General features: G+C 48.0%; 1 protein-coding gene across 1 annotated transcript in view; it reads left to right on the forward strand.

Annotated features, from left to right (window-relative positions):
* The window catches only part of LOC311121648 (glypican-3-like), a gene marked incomplete at both ends in the record, with an annotated part of 50563 nt that overhangs the window by 19483 nt on the left and 11411 nt on the right, over positions 1 to 19669 (forward strand). Inside the window, one exon of the mRNA XM_084196108.1 lies at positions 3551 to 3693. Coding sequence (XP_084052234.1) covers positions 3551 to 3693 — 143 coding nt within the window. The remainder of the gene's footprint in view (positions 1 to 3550; positions 3694 to 19669) is intronic.

Here is a 19669-nt window from a genome sequence, read left to right on the forward strand (position 1 = left end):
CTGCTAAATGGCATATTATTATTATGTGGGAGACTCCCCAAACATATGGAAGAAGGTACTCTGGTCAGATGAGACTAAAATTGAGCTTTTTGGCCATCAAGGAAAACGCTATGTCTGGCGCAAACCCAACACCTCTCATCACCCCGAGAACACCATCCCCACAGTGAAGAATGGTGGTGGCAGCATCATGCTGTGGGGATGTTTTTCATGGGCAGGAACTGGGAAACTGGTCAGAATTGAAGGAATGATGGATGGCGCTAAATACAGGGAAATTCTTGAGGGAAACCTGTTTCAGTCTTCCAGTGATTTGAGACTTGGACAGAGGTTCACCTTCCAGCAGGACAATGACCCTAAGCATACTGCTAAAGCAACACTTGAGTGGTTTAAGGGGAAACATTTAAATGTCTTGGAATGGCCTAGTCAAAGCCCAGACCTCAATCCAATTGAGAATCTGTGGTATGACTTAAAGATTGCTGTACACCAGCGGAACCAATCCAACTTGAAGGAGCTGGAGCAGTTTTGCCTTGAAGAATGGGCAAAAATCCCAGTGGCTAGATGTGCCAAGCTTATAGAGACATACCCCAAGAGACTTGCAGCTGTAATTGCTTCAAAAGGTGGCTCTACAAAGTATTGACTTTGGAGGGGTGAATAGTTATGCACGCTCAAGTTCTGTTTTTTTGTCTTATTTCTTGTTCGTTTCACAAAAAAATTATTTTGCATCTTCAAAGTGGTAGGCATGTTGTGTAAATCAAATGATACAAATCCCCCAAAAATCCATTTTAATTCCAGGTTGTAAGGCAACAAAATGCCAAGGGGGGTGAATACTTTCGCAAGCCACTATACATGTGTGTAAGTGTGTTCCTACATTACGTTAAATTAAAATCCACTTTGTGTATAATTAATTGTGTAATAACTTATTTGCTTGTCTGTATATATGAGTTTGCGTATGTCTTCCCGGTTCCCTGATAAAGATGTCCAGCCCTGCTCCTGTGCTCTATCAGTATGCAGCACCAGCATCATTGGCAGGCAGGCTGCGCAAACACACACACACAAACACACGCAGGCACACACACACACACACACACACACACACAGCCAGTGGATTCACTTAAGGGGAGCTAGTCACAATTAGCTGTTAACATTACAAGGCAGAATTTAGCCCTGGCCAGTATCCCCCGGGGAAATTAAACCAGCTCTAAATCATTAAACCACAAGCTAAACATTAACAGACATTTGCATTTTTATTGCAACTTTAAAATAATGGCGTGACTCCATTATCTCCCAGACACAGAGAGAGAAGTTTGTTAGGTATTATTATTGTGTCGTCCTGCGTTGGATTTTTTTTCGTTTATCAAGGGGAAGAAGCTAGAGAACGAGAGGCCTCGTCGGTTTCATGCCGGCGCTTTGTGGAGGGTTGTGGAAGGTTGTGATTACAAAATAAACAAAACAGAAACAGCACAGGCAGAGGAAATAGTGACTGGTTTGTTATGCAAATCCCCTCTTTTATTTCTCCCCAAAATAAACAAACAATAACAGAGGATAGAGGAGCTGAATAGGGGGTAACAATATGACAGACAACAACAGAGGAGCTGAATAGGGGGTAACAATATGACAGACAACAACAGAGGAGCTGAATAGGGGGTAACAATATGACAGACAACAACAGAGGAGCTGAATAGGGGGTAACAATATGATAGACAACAACAGAAGATAGAGGAGCTGAATAGGGGGTAACAATATGATAGACAACAGGTTTGACTGTTAGTTGAGTTCTCACTTACAGTGAGGGAAAAAAGTATTTGATCCCCTGCTGATTTTGTACGTTTGCCCACTGACAAAGAAATTATCAGTCTATCATTTTAATGGTAGGTTTCTTTGAACAGTGAGAGACAGAATAACAACAACAAAATCCAGAAAAATGCATGTCAAAAATGTTATAAATTTATTTGCATTTTAATGAGGGAAATAAGTATTTGACCCCCTCTCAATCAGAAAGATTTCTGCCTCCCAGGTGTCTTTTATACAGGTAACGAGCGGAGATTATGAGCACACTCTTAAAGGGAGTGCTCCTAATCTCAGTTTGTTACCTGTATAAAAGACACCTGTCCACAGAAGCAATCAATCAATCAGATTCCAAACTCTCCACCATGGCCAAGACCAAAGAGCTCGCAAGGGTGTCAGGGACAAGATTGTAGACCTACACAAGGCTGGAATGGGCTACAAGACCATCGCCAAGCAGCTTGGTGAGAAGGTGACAACAGTTGGTGCGATTATTCACAAATGGAAGAAACACAAAATAACTGTCAATCTCCCTCGGCCTGGGGCTCCATGCAAGATCTCACCTCGTGGAGTTGCAATGATCATGAGAATGGTGAGGAATCAGCCCAGAACTACACGGGAGGATCTTGTCAATGATCTCAAGGCAGCTGGGACCATAGTCACTAAGAAAACAATTGGTAACACACTACGCCGTGAAGGACTGAAATCCTGCAGCGCCCGCAAGGTCCCCCTGCTCAAGAAAGCACATATACATGCCCGTCTGAAGTTTTCCAATGAACATCTGAATGATTCAGAGGAGAACTGGGTGAAAGTGTTGTGGTCAGATGAGACCACAATGGAGCTCTTTAGCATCAACTCAACTCGCCGTTTTTGGAGGAGGAGGAATGCTGCCTATGACCCCAAGAACACCATCCCCACCGTCAAACATGGAGGTGGAAACATTATGCTTTGGGGGTGTTTTTCTGCTAAGGGGACAGGACAACTTCACCGCATCAAAGGGACGATGGACGGGGCCATGTACCGTCAAATCTTGGGTGAGAACCTCCTTTCCTCAGCCAGGGCATTGAAAATGGGTCGTGGATGGGTATTCCAGCATGACAATGACCCAAAACACACGGCCAAGGCAACAAAGGAGTGGCTCAAGAAGAAGCACATTAAGGTCCTGTAGTGGCCTAGCCAGTCTCCAGACCTTAATCCCATAGAAAATCTATGGAGGGAGCTGAAGGTTCGAGTTGCCAAACGTCAGCCTCAAAACCTTAATGACTTGGAGAAGATCTGCAAAGAGGAGTGGGACAAAATCCCTCCTGAGATGTGTGCAAACCTGGTGGCCAACTACAAGAAACATCTGACCTCTGTGATTGCCAACAAGGGTTTTGCCACCAAGTACTAAGTCATGTTTTGCAGAGGGGTCAAATAATTATTTCCCTCATTAAAATGCAAATACATTTATAACATTTTTGACATGGGTTTTTCTGGATTATTTTGTTGTTATTCTGTCTCTCACTATTCAAATAAACCTACTATTCAAATTATAGAATGATCATTTCTTTGTCAGTTGGCAAACGTACAAAATCAGCAGGGGATCAAATACTTTTTTCCGTCACTGTACTCTCTGAAGTCAATGTGAGTTGATGCTACTAGATAATGATAAAATGTATACATGTGAGTTGATACTACTAGATAATGATATGATGTACTATGTATAGTATGTCCAGTCTTATAGTTACCTCTCCCTCTGTCTCTCCCGCTCTCCCTTCATCCCTCCCTGCAGGTGAGCAGTACGTGTGGCCACGCCCCCCAGCGGGTGTCTCGCTCAGTGGCGCCCCTTCCTGACCAGACCCTTGCTGCCCAGGTGTCCCGCAACCCACAGACTTTACCCTACGATCCTGAGGAGACCTTGGCTGGTCGCCGCAGGTAATGTTGGGGATGAGAAGAGGTCACTCAGACTGACTTAGAGAGGGGTAGAACGATGGGGGAACAGACAGGGGTGGTGGAGTAGAGGAGAGAAGAAAGAGGAATATAGGAGGTTAGAGCATTAAACCATTAAGAAACATTAAACCCTTAAGAAACATTTAACAATTAGGAAAACGTTTAACCATTACAAAATGTCACGATCGTTGATGAACGGGTCAGACCAAGGCACAGCGTGAAATGCATCCATGTTTATTGTACTGAATAAACATGCAAAAACAACAAAAGGCAACGAAACGTGACGTCGGAAGGCTAATCACAAACAAGATCCCACAACACAGGCAGGAAAACTGGCTGCCTAAGTATGATCCCCAATCAGAGACAACGAGCAACAGCTACCTCTGATTGGGAATCACACCCGGCCAACCATAGAAATAGAAACATAGAATACCACACATAGAAAAAGCACAACAAGGAATATACACACCCTGACTCAACATATAAGCGTCCCCTGAGTCAGGGCGTGACAGTACCCCCCCCCCCCCAAAGGTGTGGACTCCGACCGCACAACATAAACATAACAGGGTAGGGGCCGGGTGGGCATTCTGCCTCGGAGGCGGATCCGGCTCCGGGCGTGACGACCTCTTAATCTCCATCTCCCTGTTGCGCCCCTGGTCTGGTCTGGACCTCGGCGCGCTGCTTCCCCTCTCCTTCCTCCCACGATACGCCAGGCCCCGTCTGGACCCTGGTGTGGGAGACCCCGAACCTGGAGAGGGGCTGACGTCATGGTCTGGACTGGAGCCGCTGACCGGAGCTGGACTGGACACCGGTGGAGCAGACTACTCTGGCTCCGGAGTGGAGCAGCTGACCGGAGCTGGATCAGGCACCGGTGGAGCGGACTGCTCTAGCTCCGGAGTGGAGCCGCTGACCGGTGCCGAACCAGGCACCGGTGGAACGGGCACGGGCCGTGCCGGACTGGCGACGCGCACCACTGGCTTGGTGCGAGGAGCAGGAACAGGCCGGGCCGGACTGGCGACGCGCACCACTGGCTTGGTGCGAGGAGCAGGGACAGGCCGGGCCGGACTGGCGACGCGCACCACAGACTTGGTGCGAGGAGCAGGACAAGTCCGGACCGGACTGGGAACACGCACCACTGTCTTGGTGCGAGGAGCAGGAACAGGCCGGACCGGACTGGGAACACGCACCACTGGCTTGGTGCGAGGAGCAGGAACAGGCCGGGCCGGACTGGGAACACGCACCACTGGCTTGGTGCGAGGAGCAGGAACAGGCCGGGGCGGACTGGGAACACACACCACTGGCTTGGTGCGGGGAGCAGGTACGGGGCGTATCGGACTGGGAACCGGTGCTGGAGGTCTATGACTGTCTCCGTCCTTTACACTCTGCGCCCCGTCCTCCTCCAGTGAGGACTCCTCCTTGAGCCCCCACGAGTGCAGTGGTCGGGGCTCCTCTCTGTCGCTCCCCGACCACCCTTTTAGCCCCTCCCCAAAATGTTATTGGGGCTGTCTCTCCTTCTCCACCCTGAGCCCTTTCAGGGCCTCCATCTGCCTTGTCAGATCCTCTCTTATCTCCCGCCAAGTCCATACTCTCTGCTCCTCCACCTGTGTCCAGGGTGTCTGCTGCTGCTGGGCACGCTGCTTGGTCCTCGTTTGGTGGGATCTTCTGTCACGATCGTTGATGAACGGGTCAGACCAAGGCGCAGCGTGAAATGCATCCATGTTTATTGTACTGAATAAACATACAAAAACAACAAACGGCAACGAAACGTGACATCGGAAGGCTAATCACTAACAAGCCCAAACTCACCGAACACAAACAAGATCCCACAACACAGGCAGGAAAACTGGCTACCTAAGTATGATCCCCAATCAGAGACAACGAGCAACAGCTGCCCCTGATTGGGAACCACACCCGGCCAACCATAGAAATAGAAACATAGAATACCACACATAGAAAAAGCACAACAAGGAATATACACACCCTGACTCAACATATAAGTGTCCCCTGAGTCAGGGCGTGACACAAAATATTTAACCATTAACAAATATTTAACCATTAAGAAATATTTAACCATTAAGAAACATTTAACCATTAGGAAATATGTAACCATTAAGAAACATTTAACCATTGAGAAATATTTAACCGTTAAGAAATATTTAACCATTAAGAAATATTTAACCATAAAGAAACATTTAACCATTAAGAAACATTTAACCATTACGAAATATGTAACCATTAAGAAACATTTAACCGTTAAGAAATATTTAACCATTAAGTATTTAACCATGAAGAAATATTTAACCATGAAGAAATATTTAACCATTAAGAAACATTTAACCATTAAGAAACATTTAACCATTAGGAAATATGTAACCATTAAGAAACATTTAACCATTAAGAAACATTTAACCATTAAGAAATATTTAACCATCAAGAAACATTTAACCATTAAGAAACATTTAACCATTAAGAAATATTTAACCCTTAAGAAACATTTAACCATTAAGAAACATTTACATTTACATTTACATCATTTAGCAGACGCTCTTATCCAGAGCGATTTACAAATTGGTGCATTCAACTTATGATAGGCAGTGGCAACCACCTTTTATTTTATTTTATTTTTTTATGGGGGTGGGGGAAGAAGGATTACTTTATACTATTCCAGGTATTCCTTAAAGAGGTAGGGTTTCAAGTGTCTCCGGAAGGTGGTCAGTGACTCCGCTGTCCTGACGTCGTGGGGGAGCTTGTTCCACCATTGGGGTGCCAGAGCAGCGAATAGCTTTGACTGGGCTGAGCGGGAACTGTGCTTCCGTAGAGGTAGGGGAGCTAGCAGGCCAGAGGTGGATGAACGTAGTGCCCTCGTTTGGGTGTAGGGTATGATCAGAGCCTGAAGGTACGGAGGTGCCGTTCCCCTCACAGCTCCGTAGGCAAGCACCATGGTCTTGTAGTAGATGCGAGCCTCAACTGGAAGCCAGTGGAGTGTGCAGAGGAGCGGGGTGACATGAGAGAACTTGGGAAGGTTGAACACCAGACGGGCTGCAGCGTTCTGGATGAGTTGTAGGGGTTTAATGGCACAGGCAGGGAGCCCAGCCAACAGCGAGTTGCAGTAATCCAGAAGGGAGATGACATTTAACCATTAAGAAACATTTTACCATTGAGTAATATATAACCATTAAGAAACATTTAACCATTAAGAAATATGTCACCATTAAGAAACATTTAACCATTAAGAAACATTTAACCATTAAGAAACATTTAACCATTAGGAAATATGTAACCATTAAGAAACATTTAACCATTGAGAAATATTTAACCGTTAAGAAATATTTAACCATTAAGAAATAGTTAACCATTAAGAAACATTTAACCATGAAGAAATAGTTAACCATTAAGAAACATTTAACCATTAAGAAACATTTAACCATGAAGAAATAGTTTACCATTAAGAAACATTTAACCATTAAGAAACATTTAACCATTAAGAAATATGTAACCATTAAGAAACATTTAACCGTTAAGAAATATTTAACCATTAAGTATTTAACCATTAAGAAATATTTAACCATGAAGAAATATTTAACCATTAAGAAACATTTAACCATTAAGAAACATTTAACCATTAGGAAATATGTAACCATTAAGAAACATTTAACCATTGAGAAATATTTAACCGTTAAGAAATATTTAACTGTTAAGAAATATTTAACCATCAAGAAACATTTAACCATTAAGAAACATTTAATTAACAATTAAGAAACATTTAATCATTAAGAAACATTTAACCATTAAGAAACATTTAACCATTAAGAAGTATTTAACCATTAAGGAATATTTAACCATTAAGAAACATTTAACCATTAGTAGAGCTATATGATAGAAGAAAGAGAAAGGGAGCGAGAGACGAGAGACATAGGATAAGGAAAAAGAGAAAGGAAAAGAGGTTGTTCATGTCATGCTGGGTAGGAGCTGCTAACTAATGAGGACAAGCGTCATCTTACAGCCCGGTCCAGGAACAAGCCCTAGTCCCTACAGTACCAATTCAGTGTTTGACCTGAAGAAATCAGACAGGTGTATTGCTTCACCTATGGCCTTCTAGATGAGCTTAGTGGAGCATCTAGCTATCCGTTTGTCACTACACTTATCTTTCTGTCAGATCTGCAAACACTGAATGGGTAGGGGCTGGGGGAAGGTCTATGGTCCAGATGAATGGGTAGGAGCTGGGGGAAGGTCTTTGGTCCAGATGAATGGGTAGGAGCTGGGGGAAGGTCTATGGTCCAGATGAATGGGTAGGAGCTGGGGGAAGGTCTTTGGTCCAGATGAATGGGTAGGAGCTGGGGGAAGGTCTATGGTCCAGATGAATGGGTAGGAGCTGGGGGAAGGTCTATGGTCCAGATGAATGGGTAGGAGCTGAGGGAAGGTCTATGGTCCAGATGAATGGGTAGGAGCTGGGGGAAGGTCTATGGTCCAGATGAATGGGTAGGCGCTGGGGGAAGGTCTATGGTCCAGATGAATGGGTAGGGGCTGGGGAGAGGTCAAAGGTCCAGATGAATGGGTAGGAGCTGGGGGAAGGTCTATGGTCCAGATGAATGGGTAGGAGCTGGGGGAAGGTCTATGGTCCGGATGAATGGGTAGGAGCTGGGGGAAGGTCTATGGTCCAGATGAATGGGTAGGGGCTGGGGAGAGGTCAAAGGTCCAGATGAATGGGTAGGAGCTGGGGGAAGGTCTATGGTCCAGATGTTATTAGCAGATGCTCTAAAGCAAAGCACTCATAATAATTGCATTTAAATAAGAGAAACCAGGTCCTCGATTAATACGAGACAGACTATAGACTGTAGACCATAGACCATAGACTACAGACTGTAGAACATAGACTATAGACCATAGACTATAGACTATAGACTATAGACTATAGACCATAGACCATAGACTATAGACGACAGAATATAGACTATAGACCATAGAATATAGACCATAGAAAATGGACTATAGACCACAGACTATAGACCATGGACCATAGACTATAGACAACAGACTATAGACTATAGACCATAGACCATAGATGGACCTCATACACTAATGCAAGTGTTGTAGTAGTTTGTCTTAGAGTGGAGCAGGTGAGTTGTAGTAGACAGTGCTGGAATGGAGCAGGTGAATTGTAGTGGTCAGTGTTGGAGTGGAGCAGGTGAGTTGTAGTGGTCAGTGTTTGAATTGAGCAGATGAGTTGTATTATTCAGTGTTGGAGTGTTGCAGGCGAGTTGTAGTGGTCAGTGTTGGAGTGGAGTAGGTGAGTTGTAGTGGTCAGTGTTGGAGTATACTAGGTGAGTGTAGTAGTCAGTGTTGGAGTGGAGCAGGTGAGTTGTTGTAGTCAGTGTTGGAATGGAGCAAGTGAGTTGTAGTAGTCAGTGTTGGAATGGAGCAGGTGAGTTGTAGTGGTCAGTGTTGGAGTGGAGCAGGTGAGTTGTAGTGGTCAGTGTTTGAATTGAGCAGGTGAGTTGTATTATTCAGTGTTGGAGTGTTGCAGGCGAGTTGTAGTGGTCAGTGTTGGAGTGGAGTAGGTGAGTTGTAGTGGTCAGTGTTGGAGTATACTAGGTGAGTGTAGTAGTCAGTGTTGGAGTGGAGCAGGTGAGTTGTTGTAGTCAGTGTTGGAATGGAGCAAGTGAGTTGTAGTAGTCAGTGTTGGAATGGAGCAGGTGAGTTGTAGCTTTCAGTGTTGGAAGTGAGCAGCTGAGTTGTAGTAGTCAGTTGTGGAGTTTTGGAGTGGAGCAGGTGAGTTGTAGTGGTTAGTGTTGGGGTTGAGAAGGTGAGTTGTAGTCGTCAGTGTTGGAGTGGAGCAGGTGAGTTGTAGTAGTCAGTGTTGACTGGAGCAGGTGAGTTGTAGTAGTCAGTGTTGGAGTGGAGCAGGTGGGTTGTAGTAGTCAGTTTTGGAGTGGAGCACGTGTTGTAGTAGTCGGTGTTGGAGGGGAGCAGGTGAGTTGTAGTAGTCAGTGTTGGAGTGGAGAAGGTGAGTTGTAGTAGTCAGTGTAGGAGTGGATTAGGTGAGTTGTAGTAGTCAATGTTGGGAATTGAGCAGGTGAGTTGTAGTAGTGTCACGGTTTACTAAGCCAGAACCCAGAAGCAGACCAGGACAAGGTAAGTTGAAACAAAGGTGAGTGTTTATTTAATAGATCCACGAGTGAGGCTGAATAATCCAGGGAACAGAGCGGGTGGCGTGGATGAGTTGTTGAGGGTGCAGTGGTAGGTCCAGTAATGGCTCGGCAGCCGCCGACCATCAGGCAGAGGTTGGGTGAAGGTTCCGGATGAGTGACTGCAGATGAAACAAAATGGAGGTAAGTACAAAACAAGCAAACAAGGTGCAAAGCAACAAAACTAACGCTACATGCTCTAAGGCTGATCCACTGATAAACATACTGTTCATGGCTAACGATCCGGCAGGGAATGGATGTTAGGACAGAGCCTAAGAAGGGTGATGATCAGGACCAGGTGTGCAGATTGCTGATGGGATGCAGGTGCGGAAATCAAGAGAGCTCCCGCCTAGCAACGTTGCCCGGCAACCAGGCAGGGAGCGTTCCAGAACCCTCGGGAAACTGGAGATCCCGAGCAGAAAAACTAGTACACAGACAGGAACCGACTCAGACTGCAGGGATCGTTACAGTACCCCCCCTCCGACGAACGCCACCGGGCGGACTCCCCGGAGCGCCAGGATGGAGGCGGTAAAAGTCACGAATGAGGTCCGCATCTAGGATCTGTCGCCGCGGAATCCAACTCCTCTCTTCAGGACCATACCCCTCCCAGTCCACGAGATACTGGAAACCCCGGCCCCGCCGTCTGGAATCCATGATGCGTCGCACCGTGTAGGCAGGACCACCTCCGATCATCCGAGGAGGAGGAGGAGGAGGCGGAGGAGGCAACAGAGGACTGAGGAGAACAGGCTTGAGGCAGGAGACATGAAAGGTGGGATGGACTCTGAGCGTTCTCGGTAGTTTGAGTCGAACTGCAACCGGATTGATCACCTTCTCCACCACAAACGGACCAATGAACCTCGGTGACAACTTCCTAGACTCAGTCCGTAAAGGAAGATCCCGTGTGGCCAACCAGACCCTATCTCCGATGGTATAGGTGGGAGCGGGGATCCGGCGACGATTCGCCTGGAGCTGATACCGGTCCGAAACTCTAAGGAGTGCCTTTCTGGCCCGATGCCAGGTCCGGTGGCAACGACGAATATGGGCCTGAACAGAGGGCACTGAGAGCTCCTTCTCCTGAGAAGGGAACAAGGGAGGTTGGTAGCCATACAGGCACTGGAAGGGAGACATCCCAGTGGCAGATGTAGGGAGAGTATTGTGGGCATACTCAACCCAAGGCAACTGAGAGACCCAGGAGGTGGGGTTGGAGGAGACAAGGCAGCGTAGCGTGGATTCCATCTTCTGGTTGGCTCTCTCCGCCTGACCATTAGATTGGGGGTGAAAACCAGATGTGAGACTGACTGTAGCTCCAATGGCCAAACAGAAGGACTTCCAGACAGCAGAGGTAAACTGAGGGCCACGGTCGGAAACGATATCACTGGGCAAACCGTGGACCCTGAAAACCTCCCTAACCAGGATCTCGGACGTCTCCGAGGCAGAGGGAAGCTTGGCAATTGGCACAAAGTGGGCGAACTTGCTGAATCTGTCCACGATAGTCAGAACGACCGTGTTCCCCTCAGAAGAGGGCAACCCAGTGACAAAGTCCAGGGCCAGATGCGACCATGGTCGCCGGGGAATAGGAAGGGGGTGAAGTAGTCCAGAGCTGGGCCGATTGGTACTCTTATTCTGCGCACACACTGGACAGGCAGCAACAAAACCCCGAGTATCCTCGGCCATGGCAGGCCACCAAAAACGTCTGCGAAGAAACGCCATCGTCCGAGCCACGCCAGGGTGACAAGCCATCTTGCTGGCGTGGGACCATTTGAGGACAGCAGGACGAACCGACTCAGGCACAAACAACCGACCGGGTGGACCGTTACCGGGACCGGGCTGCGTCCGAAGGGCCGCCATCACCTCCTCCTCAATCTTCCACATAACTGCTCCCACGACGCAGTTCCGGGGGAGAATCGTCTCGGTCTTGGACCCACTCTCTTCCGTCTTGGAGAACATCCGGGACAAGGCGTCCGCCTTGCCGTTCTTAGATCCAGGTCGGAACGTCAGGGAAAAATTGAATCGTCCGAAAAACAACGCCCACCTGGCCTGACGGGAGTTGAGACGTCTAGCCGATTGCACGTAAGCAAGATTCTTGTGGTCAGTCCAGACAATAAACGGTTGCTCCGCCCCCTCCAACCAGTGGCGCCACTCCTCCAAGGCAAGTTTCACCGCGAGAAGCTCCCGGTTACCCACATCGTAGTTCCTCTCCGCAGGCGAAAGGCGACGAGAGTAGTAGGCGCAGGGATGGAGTTTACTGTCCGTGGAGCATCGCTGCGACAGGATGGCGCCAACTCCCACATCAGACGCGTCCACTTCAACGACGAACTGACGGGCCGTGTCCGGTTGAGAGAGAATCGGTGCGTTGGTGAATCGCCTCTTCAAATCCAGAAACGCTCGATCCGCCTCCGGATTCCACTTGAAGGTCCTGATACTGGAAGTCAAGGCAGTTAACGGAGCGGCCACACGGCTGTAATCCCGGATGAATCTGCGGTAGAAATTCGCAAACCCCAAAAATCTCTGGAGCTGCAATCTCGTACCGGGCTGGGCCCATTCCAGAACCGCTCTAACCTTCTCCTGGTCCATCCTAATCTCTCCCCTGGAGATGATGTACCCGAGGAAGGATGTCGTGTGGGCGTGAAACTCGCACTTCTCGGCCTTCACGAACAGGCGATTCTCCAACAATCGCTGCAGAACCTGCCGGACATGCTGGACGTGGTCGGAAGGTTCCTTCGAGAAGATCAGAATGTCATCCAGGTAAACAAACACAAAGAGACCGATCATATCTCTCAGGACGTCGTTCACCATACTCTGGAATACCGCTGGAGCGTTGGTCAGTCCAAACGGCATCACCTGATACTCGAAGTGACCCATCGGTGTATTGAAACCCGTCAACCACTCGTCCCCCTCTCTGATCCGGACCATGTGATACGCATTGCGTAGGTCTAGCTTGGTGAACACCGTAGCACCCTGTAAGGAGTCGAAGGCAGAGCTCATCAAGGGCAGGGGATACTTGTTCTTGACCGTGATGTCATTCAACCCCCGATAATCAATACACGGTCGAAGAGAGCCATCCTTCTTACCCACAAAGAAGAATCCTGCCCCCAGGGGTGATGACGAGGGACGAACGAGACCAGCAGCTAGGGACTCCTTGATGTAGGTCTCCAAAGCCTCACGTTCAGGTCGGGAGATACTGTATAACCTTCCCTTGGGGTAGACGGCTCCAGGGAACAGGTTGATGGCACAATCGTATGGTCGGTGGGGAGGGAGTGACAGAGCCTTCTGCTTACTGAACACTTCCCCCAAATCGTGATATGTCTCGGGAACCAGGGACAAATCTGGGGGTTTAGCCTCAATCACCTGACTGGGAACCGAATGGGGACAGGCAGTCTTGAGACAGTTAGCATGACAATCAAGGCTCCAACTCGTTACCTTGCCCGTCACCCAATCGAACGTGGGATTGTGTTCCTTCAGCCAGGGGTATCCAAGGACCAGAGGAACATGGGAAGACGGCAGAATGAAGAATGAAATCATCTCCGAATGATTCCCCGACAACAGCATCTTAACCGGTTCAGTCCTCATCGTGATACGTGCCAGACTACTGCCGTTCAGAGTGGTCGCTTCAATGGCTTCCGGCAATTGCTCCTTGGAAAGCCCCAGCTGTTCCACCAACTCGGCATCAAGAAAGCTTCCATCGGCACCTGAATCGATAAAAGCGTTAATCGCTAAGCTCTGATTCCTGTTCATAAGGGTAGCCGGGAAACGGGGTCTGACAGAGGTATTGAGAGGTCGAAACTGGCTCGCTAAAAGTCCTCCCAACTTTAGCGAGCCGCGCAGTTTGACGACCGCCGGGAACAGGTGGCGAGGTAATGTCCCGAACTACCACAGTAGAGGCAACAGTTAGTCCTACGTCTGAGTTGGCGTTCCTCCTTGGTTAACCCGTGCCGTCCTACTTGCATGGGTTCAGAATCGGGAGACAGGGCCTCTCCTCTAATCCTGTGTGGTGGACGATGATCGACGTATTCTGGTCCAATCCCCGACCCGACTGGAACCTGAGAAGCTGATCGATTGGACGGAACCCATTGCTTCTCCCTCCTTCGCTCTCGGACTCGATTATCCACCCGAATAGACAAGGCTACCAAGCTGTCCAGGTCACTAGGCTCCGGATAGGAGATCAACTCATCCTTGAGCTGCTCCGACAGACCCTGGTAAAAGGCCGCTTGCAGAGACTCCTCATTCCACCCACTCTCCACAGCCAACGTCTTGAACTCGATCACGAAGTCGGCCACGCTGCGAGTTCCTTGGCGAAGCGAAAACAGGCGCCTAGCTGCGTCCCTCCCTCGGACGGAATGGTCGAAGAGCTTCCTCATCTCGGCCGTGAACCCCTGGTATGAATCCATGCAGGGGTCCTGTCGTTCCCAAACGGCTGAAGCCCACTCCAGCGCTCGACCACGCAGCAACTCAATCACAAAGGCTATCCTAGCCTTGTCTGTGGCATAAGAGTAGGGCTGTAGATCGAACACTAACCCACACTGCATAAGGAAAGAACGGCATCTTCCCAGCTCCCCCTCATATTTATCCGGCGTCGGAACCTTGGGCTCACGGAAGGACACAGCTCCAGAAGCGGCAGGCGAGATGGGTGAAACCGGTAGTGGATCCTCCACCGGAAACTTGCGCTGGTTCTGGACCTCCGTCAGACCGGTAGAAAGGTTCCGAACTGCCAACGCGATCTCCTGTAGCTCCGTGCTATGATGGCCCAACATCTTCTCCTGATGGGTAATGGCATGGCGAACAGAGTCCAGGTCCGCTGGGTTCATTACTGGCCGGATCGTTCTGTCACGGTTTACTAAGCCAGAACCCAGAAGCAGACCAGGACAAGGTAAGTTGAAACAAAGGTGAGTGTTTATTTAATAGATCCACGAGTGAGGCTGAATAATCCAGGGAACAGAGCGGGTGGCGTGGATGAGTTGTTGAGGGTGCAGTGGTAGGTCCAGTAATGGCTCGGCAGCCGCCGACCATCAGGCAGAGGTTGGGTGAAGGTTCCGGATGAGTGACTGCAGATGAAACAAAATGGAGGTAAGTACAAAACAAGCAAACAAGGTGCAAAACAACAAAACTAACGCTACATGCTCTAAGGCTGATCCACTGATAAACATACTGTTCATGGCTAACGATCCGGCAGGGAATGGATGTTAGGACAGAGCCTAAGAAGGGTGATGATCAGGACCAGGTGTGCAGATTGCTGATGGGATGCAGGTGCGGAAATCAAGAGAGCTCCCGCCTAGCAACGTTGCCCGGCAACCAGGCAGGGAGCGTTCCAGAACCCTCGGGAAACTGGAGATCCCGAGCAGAAAAACTAGTACACAGACAGGAACCGACTCAGACTGCAGGGATCGTTACAAGTAGTCAGTGTTGGAGTTTTGGAGTGGATCAGGTAAGTTGTAGTAGTCAGTGTTGGAATGGAGCAGGTGAGCTGTAGTAGTCAGTGTTGGAGTGTAGCAGGTGAGTTGTATTAGTCCGTTTTGGAGTGTTGGAGTGGAGAAGGTAAGTTGTAGTGGTCAGTGTTGGAGTTGAGCAGGTGAGTTGTAGTAGTCAGTGTTGGAGTAGATTAAGTGAGTTGAAAGTATTAGTGTTGGAATGGAGCAGGTCAGTTGTAGTGGTCAGTGTTGGAGTGGAGCAGGTGAGTTCTAGTTGTCAGTGTTGGAGTGGAGCAGGTGAGTTGTAGTGGTCAGTGTTGGAGTTGAGCAGGTGAGTTGTAGTAGTCAGTGTTGGAGTGGAGCAGGTGAGTTGTAGTAGTCAGTGTTGAGTGGAGCAGGTTAGTTTTAGCATTCAGTGTTGGAGTTGAGCAGGTGAGTTGTAGTAGTCAGTTATGGAGTTTTGGAGTGGAGCAGTTGAGTTGTAGTGGTCAGTTTTGGAGTTGAGCAGGTGAGTTGTAGTAGTCAGTGTTGGAGTGCTGGGTTGGAGTAGGGGAGTTGTAGTAGTCAGTGTTGGAGTAGAGCAGGTAAGTTGTAGTAGTCAGTGTTGGAGTGGAGCAGTTGAGTTGTAGTAGTCAGGAATAAGTGTTGGAGAGGATTAGGTAAGTTGTAGTAGTCAGTGTTGGAGTTGGACTGGTGAGTTGTAGTAGTCAGTGTTGGAGTGGAGCAGGGCAGTTGTAGTAGTCAGTGTTGGAGTGGAGCCGGTGAGTTGTAGTAGTCAGTAATGGAGTGTTGAAGAGGATTAGGTAAATTGTGGTAGTCAGTGTTGGAGTTGGACTGGTGAGTTGTAGTGGTCAGTGTTGGAGTTGAGAAGGTAAGTTGTAGTGATCAGTGTTGGAGTTGAGCAGGTGAGTTGTAGTAATCAGTGTTGGAGTGTTGGAGTGAAGCAGGTAAGTTGTGGTAGTCAGTATTGGAGTGTTAGAGTGGAGTAGGTGAGTTGTAGTGGTCAGTTCTGGAGTGGAGCAGGTAGATTGTAGTGGTCAGTGTTGAAGTTGAGCAGGTGAGTTGTATTAGTCAATGTTGGAGTGTTGGAGTTTTGGAGATTAGTTGTAGTAGTAGTCAGTGTTGGAGTGGAGCAGTTGAGTTGTAGTATTTTATTTATATTTTTTTAATGCCATTTAGCAGACGCTTTTATCCAAAGCGACTTACAGTCATGCGTGCATACATTTTTTTGTGTACGTGTGGTCCCGGGGATCGAACCCACTACCTTGGCGTTACAAGCGCCGTGCTCTACCAGCTGAGCTACAGAGGACCACAGTAGTAGTCAGTAATGAGTGTTGGAGTGGATCAGGTAAGTTGTAGTAGTCAGTATTGGAGTGGATTAGGTGAGTTGTAGTAGTCAGTGTTGGAGTGTAGCAGGTGAGCTGTAGTAGTCAGTTTTGGAGTGTTAGAGTGGAGAAGGTAAGTTGTAGTGGTGAGTGTTGGAGTTGAGTAGGTGAGTTGTAGTAGTCAGTGATGGAGTGGAGCAGGTGAGTTGTAGTGGTCAGTGTTGGAGTAGTGTAGGTGGGTTGTAGTGGTCAGTGTTGGAGTGGAGCAGGTGAGATGTAGTGGTCAGTGATGGAGTAGAGTAGTTGAGTGAAGTAGTCAGTTTTGGAGTGGAGCACGTGTTGTAGTAGTCAGTGTTGGTGGGGAGCAGGTGAGTTGTAGTAGTCAGTGTTGGAGTGGAGCAGGTAGGTTGTGGTAATCAGTTTGGAGTGGATCAGGTAAGTTGTAGTGGTCAGTGTTGGAGTTGAGCAGGTGAGTTGTAGTAGTCAGTGTTGGAGTGGAGCAGGTGTTGTGGTAGTCAGTGTTGGAGTGTAGCAGGTGAGATGTAGTAGTCAGTGTTGGAGTGGAGCAGGTGATTTGTAGTAGTCAGTGTTGGAGTGGATTAGGTGATTTGTAGTAGTCGGTGTTGGAGTTGAGCAGGTATTTTGTAGTAGTCAGTTTGGAGTGGATCAGGTAAGTTGTAGTAGTCAGTGTTGGAATGGAGCAGGTGAGCTGTAGTAGTCAGTGTTGGAGTGTAGCAGGTGAGTTGTATTAGTCCGTTTTGGAGTGTTGGAGTGGAGAAGGTAAGTTGTAGTGGTGAGTGTTGGAGTTGAGCAGGTGAGTTGTAGTAGTCAGTGTTGGATTGGAGCAGGTGAGTTGTAGTGGTCAGTGTTGGAGTAGAGTAGGTGAGTTGTAGTAGTCAGTGTTGGAATGGAGCAGGTGAGCTGTAGTAGTCAGTGTTGGAGTGGAGCAGGTGAGTTGTAGTAGTCAGTATTGTAGTGGAGAAGTTGAGTTGTAGTGGTCAGTTTTGGAGTAGAGTAGGTGAGTTGGAGTAGTCAGTGTTGGAGTAGATTAAGTGAGTTGAAAGTATTAGTGTTGGAATGGAGCAGGTCAGTTGTAGTAGTCTGTTTGGAGTGGATCAGGTAAGTTGTAGTAGTCAGTGTTGGAGTGTAGCAGGTGAGTTGTATTAGTCCGTTTTGGAGTGTTGGAGTGGAGAATGTAAGTTGTAGTGGTGAGTGTTGGAGTTGAGCAGGTGAGTTGTAGTAGTCAGTGTTGGATTGGAGCAGGTGAGTTGTAGTGGTCAGTGTTGGAGTGGAGCAGGTGAGTTGTAGTGAGCAGTGTTGAGTACAGTAGATGAGTTGTGGTAGTAAGTGTTGGAGTGGAGCAGGTGAGTTGTAGTAGTCAGTATTGTAGTGGAGAAGTTGAGTTGTAGTGGTCAGTTTTGGAGTAGAGTAGGTGAGTTGGAGTAGTCAGTGTTGGAGTAGATTAAGTGAGTTGAAAGTATTAGTGTTGGAATGGAGCAGGTCAGTTGTAGTGGTCAGTGTTGGAGTGGAGCAGGTGAGTTGTAGTGGTCAGTGTTGGAGTAGAGTAGTTGAGTGAAGTAGTCAGTTTTGGAGTGGAGCAGGTGAATTGTAGTAGTCAGTGTTGGAGTGGAGCAGGTGAGTTCTAGTTGTCAGTGTTGGAGTAGAGAAGGTTAGTTGTTGTAGTCAGTGTTGAGTGGAGCAGGTGAGTTGTAGTAGTCATTGTTGGAGTGGAGCAGGTTAGTTGTAGCATTCAGTGTTGGAGTTGAGCAGGTGAGTTGTAGTAGTCAGTGTTGGAGTTGAGCAGGTGAGTTGTAGTAGTCAGTGTTGGAGTGGAGCAGGTGATGTTGTAGTAGTCAGTGTTGACTGGAGCAGGTGAGTTGTAGTAGTCAGTGTTGGAGTGGAGCAGGTGGGTTGTAGTAGTCAGTTTTGGAGTGGATTACGTGTTGTAGTAGTCGGTGTTGGAGGGGAGCAGGTGAGTTGTAGTAGTCAGTGTTGGAGTGGAGAAGGTGAGTTGTAGTAGTCAGTGTAGGAGTGGATTAGGTGAGTTGTAGTAGTCAATGTTGGGAATTGAGCAGGTGAGTTGTAGTAGTCAGTGTTGGAGTTTTGGAGTGGATCAGGTAAGTTGTAGTAGTCAGTGTTGGAATGGAGCAGGTGAGCTGTAGTAGTCAGTGTTGGAGTGTAGCAGGTGAGTTGTATTAGTCATTGTTGGAGTGGAGCAGGTTAGTTGTAGCATTCAGTGTTGGAGTTGAGCAGGTGAGTTGTAGTAGTCAGTTGTGGATTTTTGGAGTGGAGCAGGTAGAATGTAGTGGTCAGTGTTGGAGTTGAGCAGGTGAGTTGTAGTAGTCAGTGTTGGAGTGGAGCAGGTGAGTTGTAGTAGTCAGTGTTGGAGTGGAGCAGGTGATGTTGTAGTAGTCAGTGTTGACTGGAGCAGGTGAGTTGTAGTAGTCAGTGTTGGAGTGGAGCAGGTGGGTTGTAGTAGTCAGTTTTGGAGTGGATTACGTGTTGTAGTAGTCGGTGTTGGAGGGGAGCAGGTGAGTTGTAGTAGTCAGTGTTGGAGTGGAGAAGGTGAGTTGTAGTAGTCAGTGTAGGAGTGGATTAGGTGAGTTGTAGTAGTCAATGTTGGGAATTGAGCAGGTGAGTTGTAGTAGTCAGTGTTGGAGTTTTGGAGTGGATCAGGTAAGTTGTAGTAGTCAGTGTTGGAATGGAGCAGGTGAGCTGTAGTAGTCAGTGTTGGAGTGTAGCAGGTGAGTTGTATTAGTCATTGTTGGAGTGGAGCAGGTTAGTTGTAGCATTCAGTGTTGGAGTTGAGCAGGTGAGTTGTAGTAGTCAGTTGTGGATTTTTGGAGTGGAGCAGGTAGAATGTAGTGGTCAGTGTTGGAGTTGAGCAGGTGAGTTGTAGTAGTCAGTGTTGGAGTGGAGCAGGTGATGTTGTAGTAGTCAGTGTTGAGTGGAGCAGGTTCGTTTTAGCATTCAGTGTTGGAGTTGAGCAGGTGAGTTGTAGAAGTCAGTTATGGAGTTTTGGAGTGGAGCAGTTGAGTTGTAGTGG

This window comes from Coregonus lavaretus (assembly GCF_964263955.1).
Source record: "Coregonus lavaretus genome assembly, contig: HAP1_SCAFFOLD_1475, whole genome shotgun sequence".
Taxonomy (NCBI): domain Eukaryota; kingdom Metazoa; phylum Chordata; class Actinopteri; order Salmoniformes; family Salmonidae; genus Coregonus; species Coregonus lavaretus.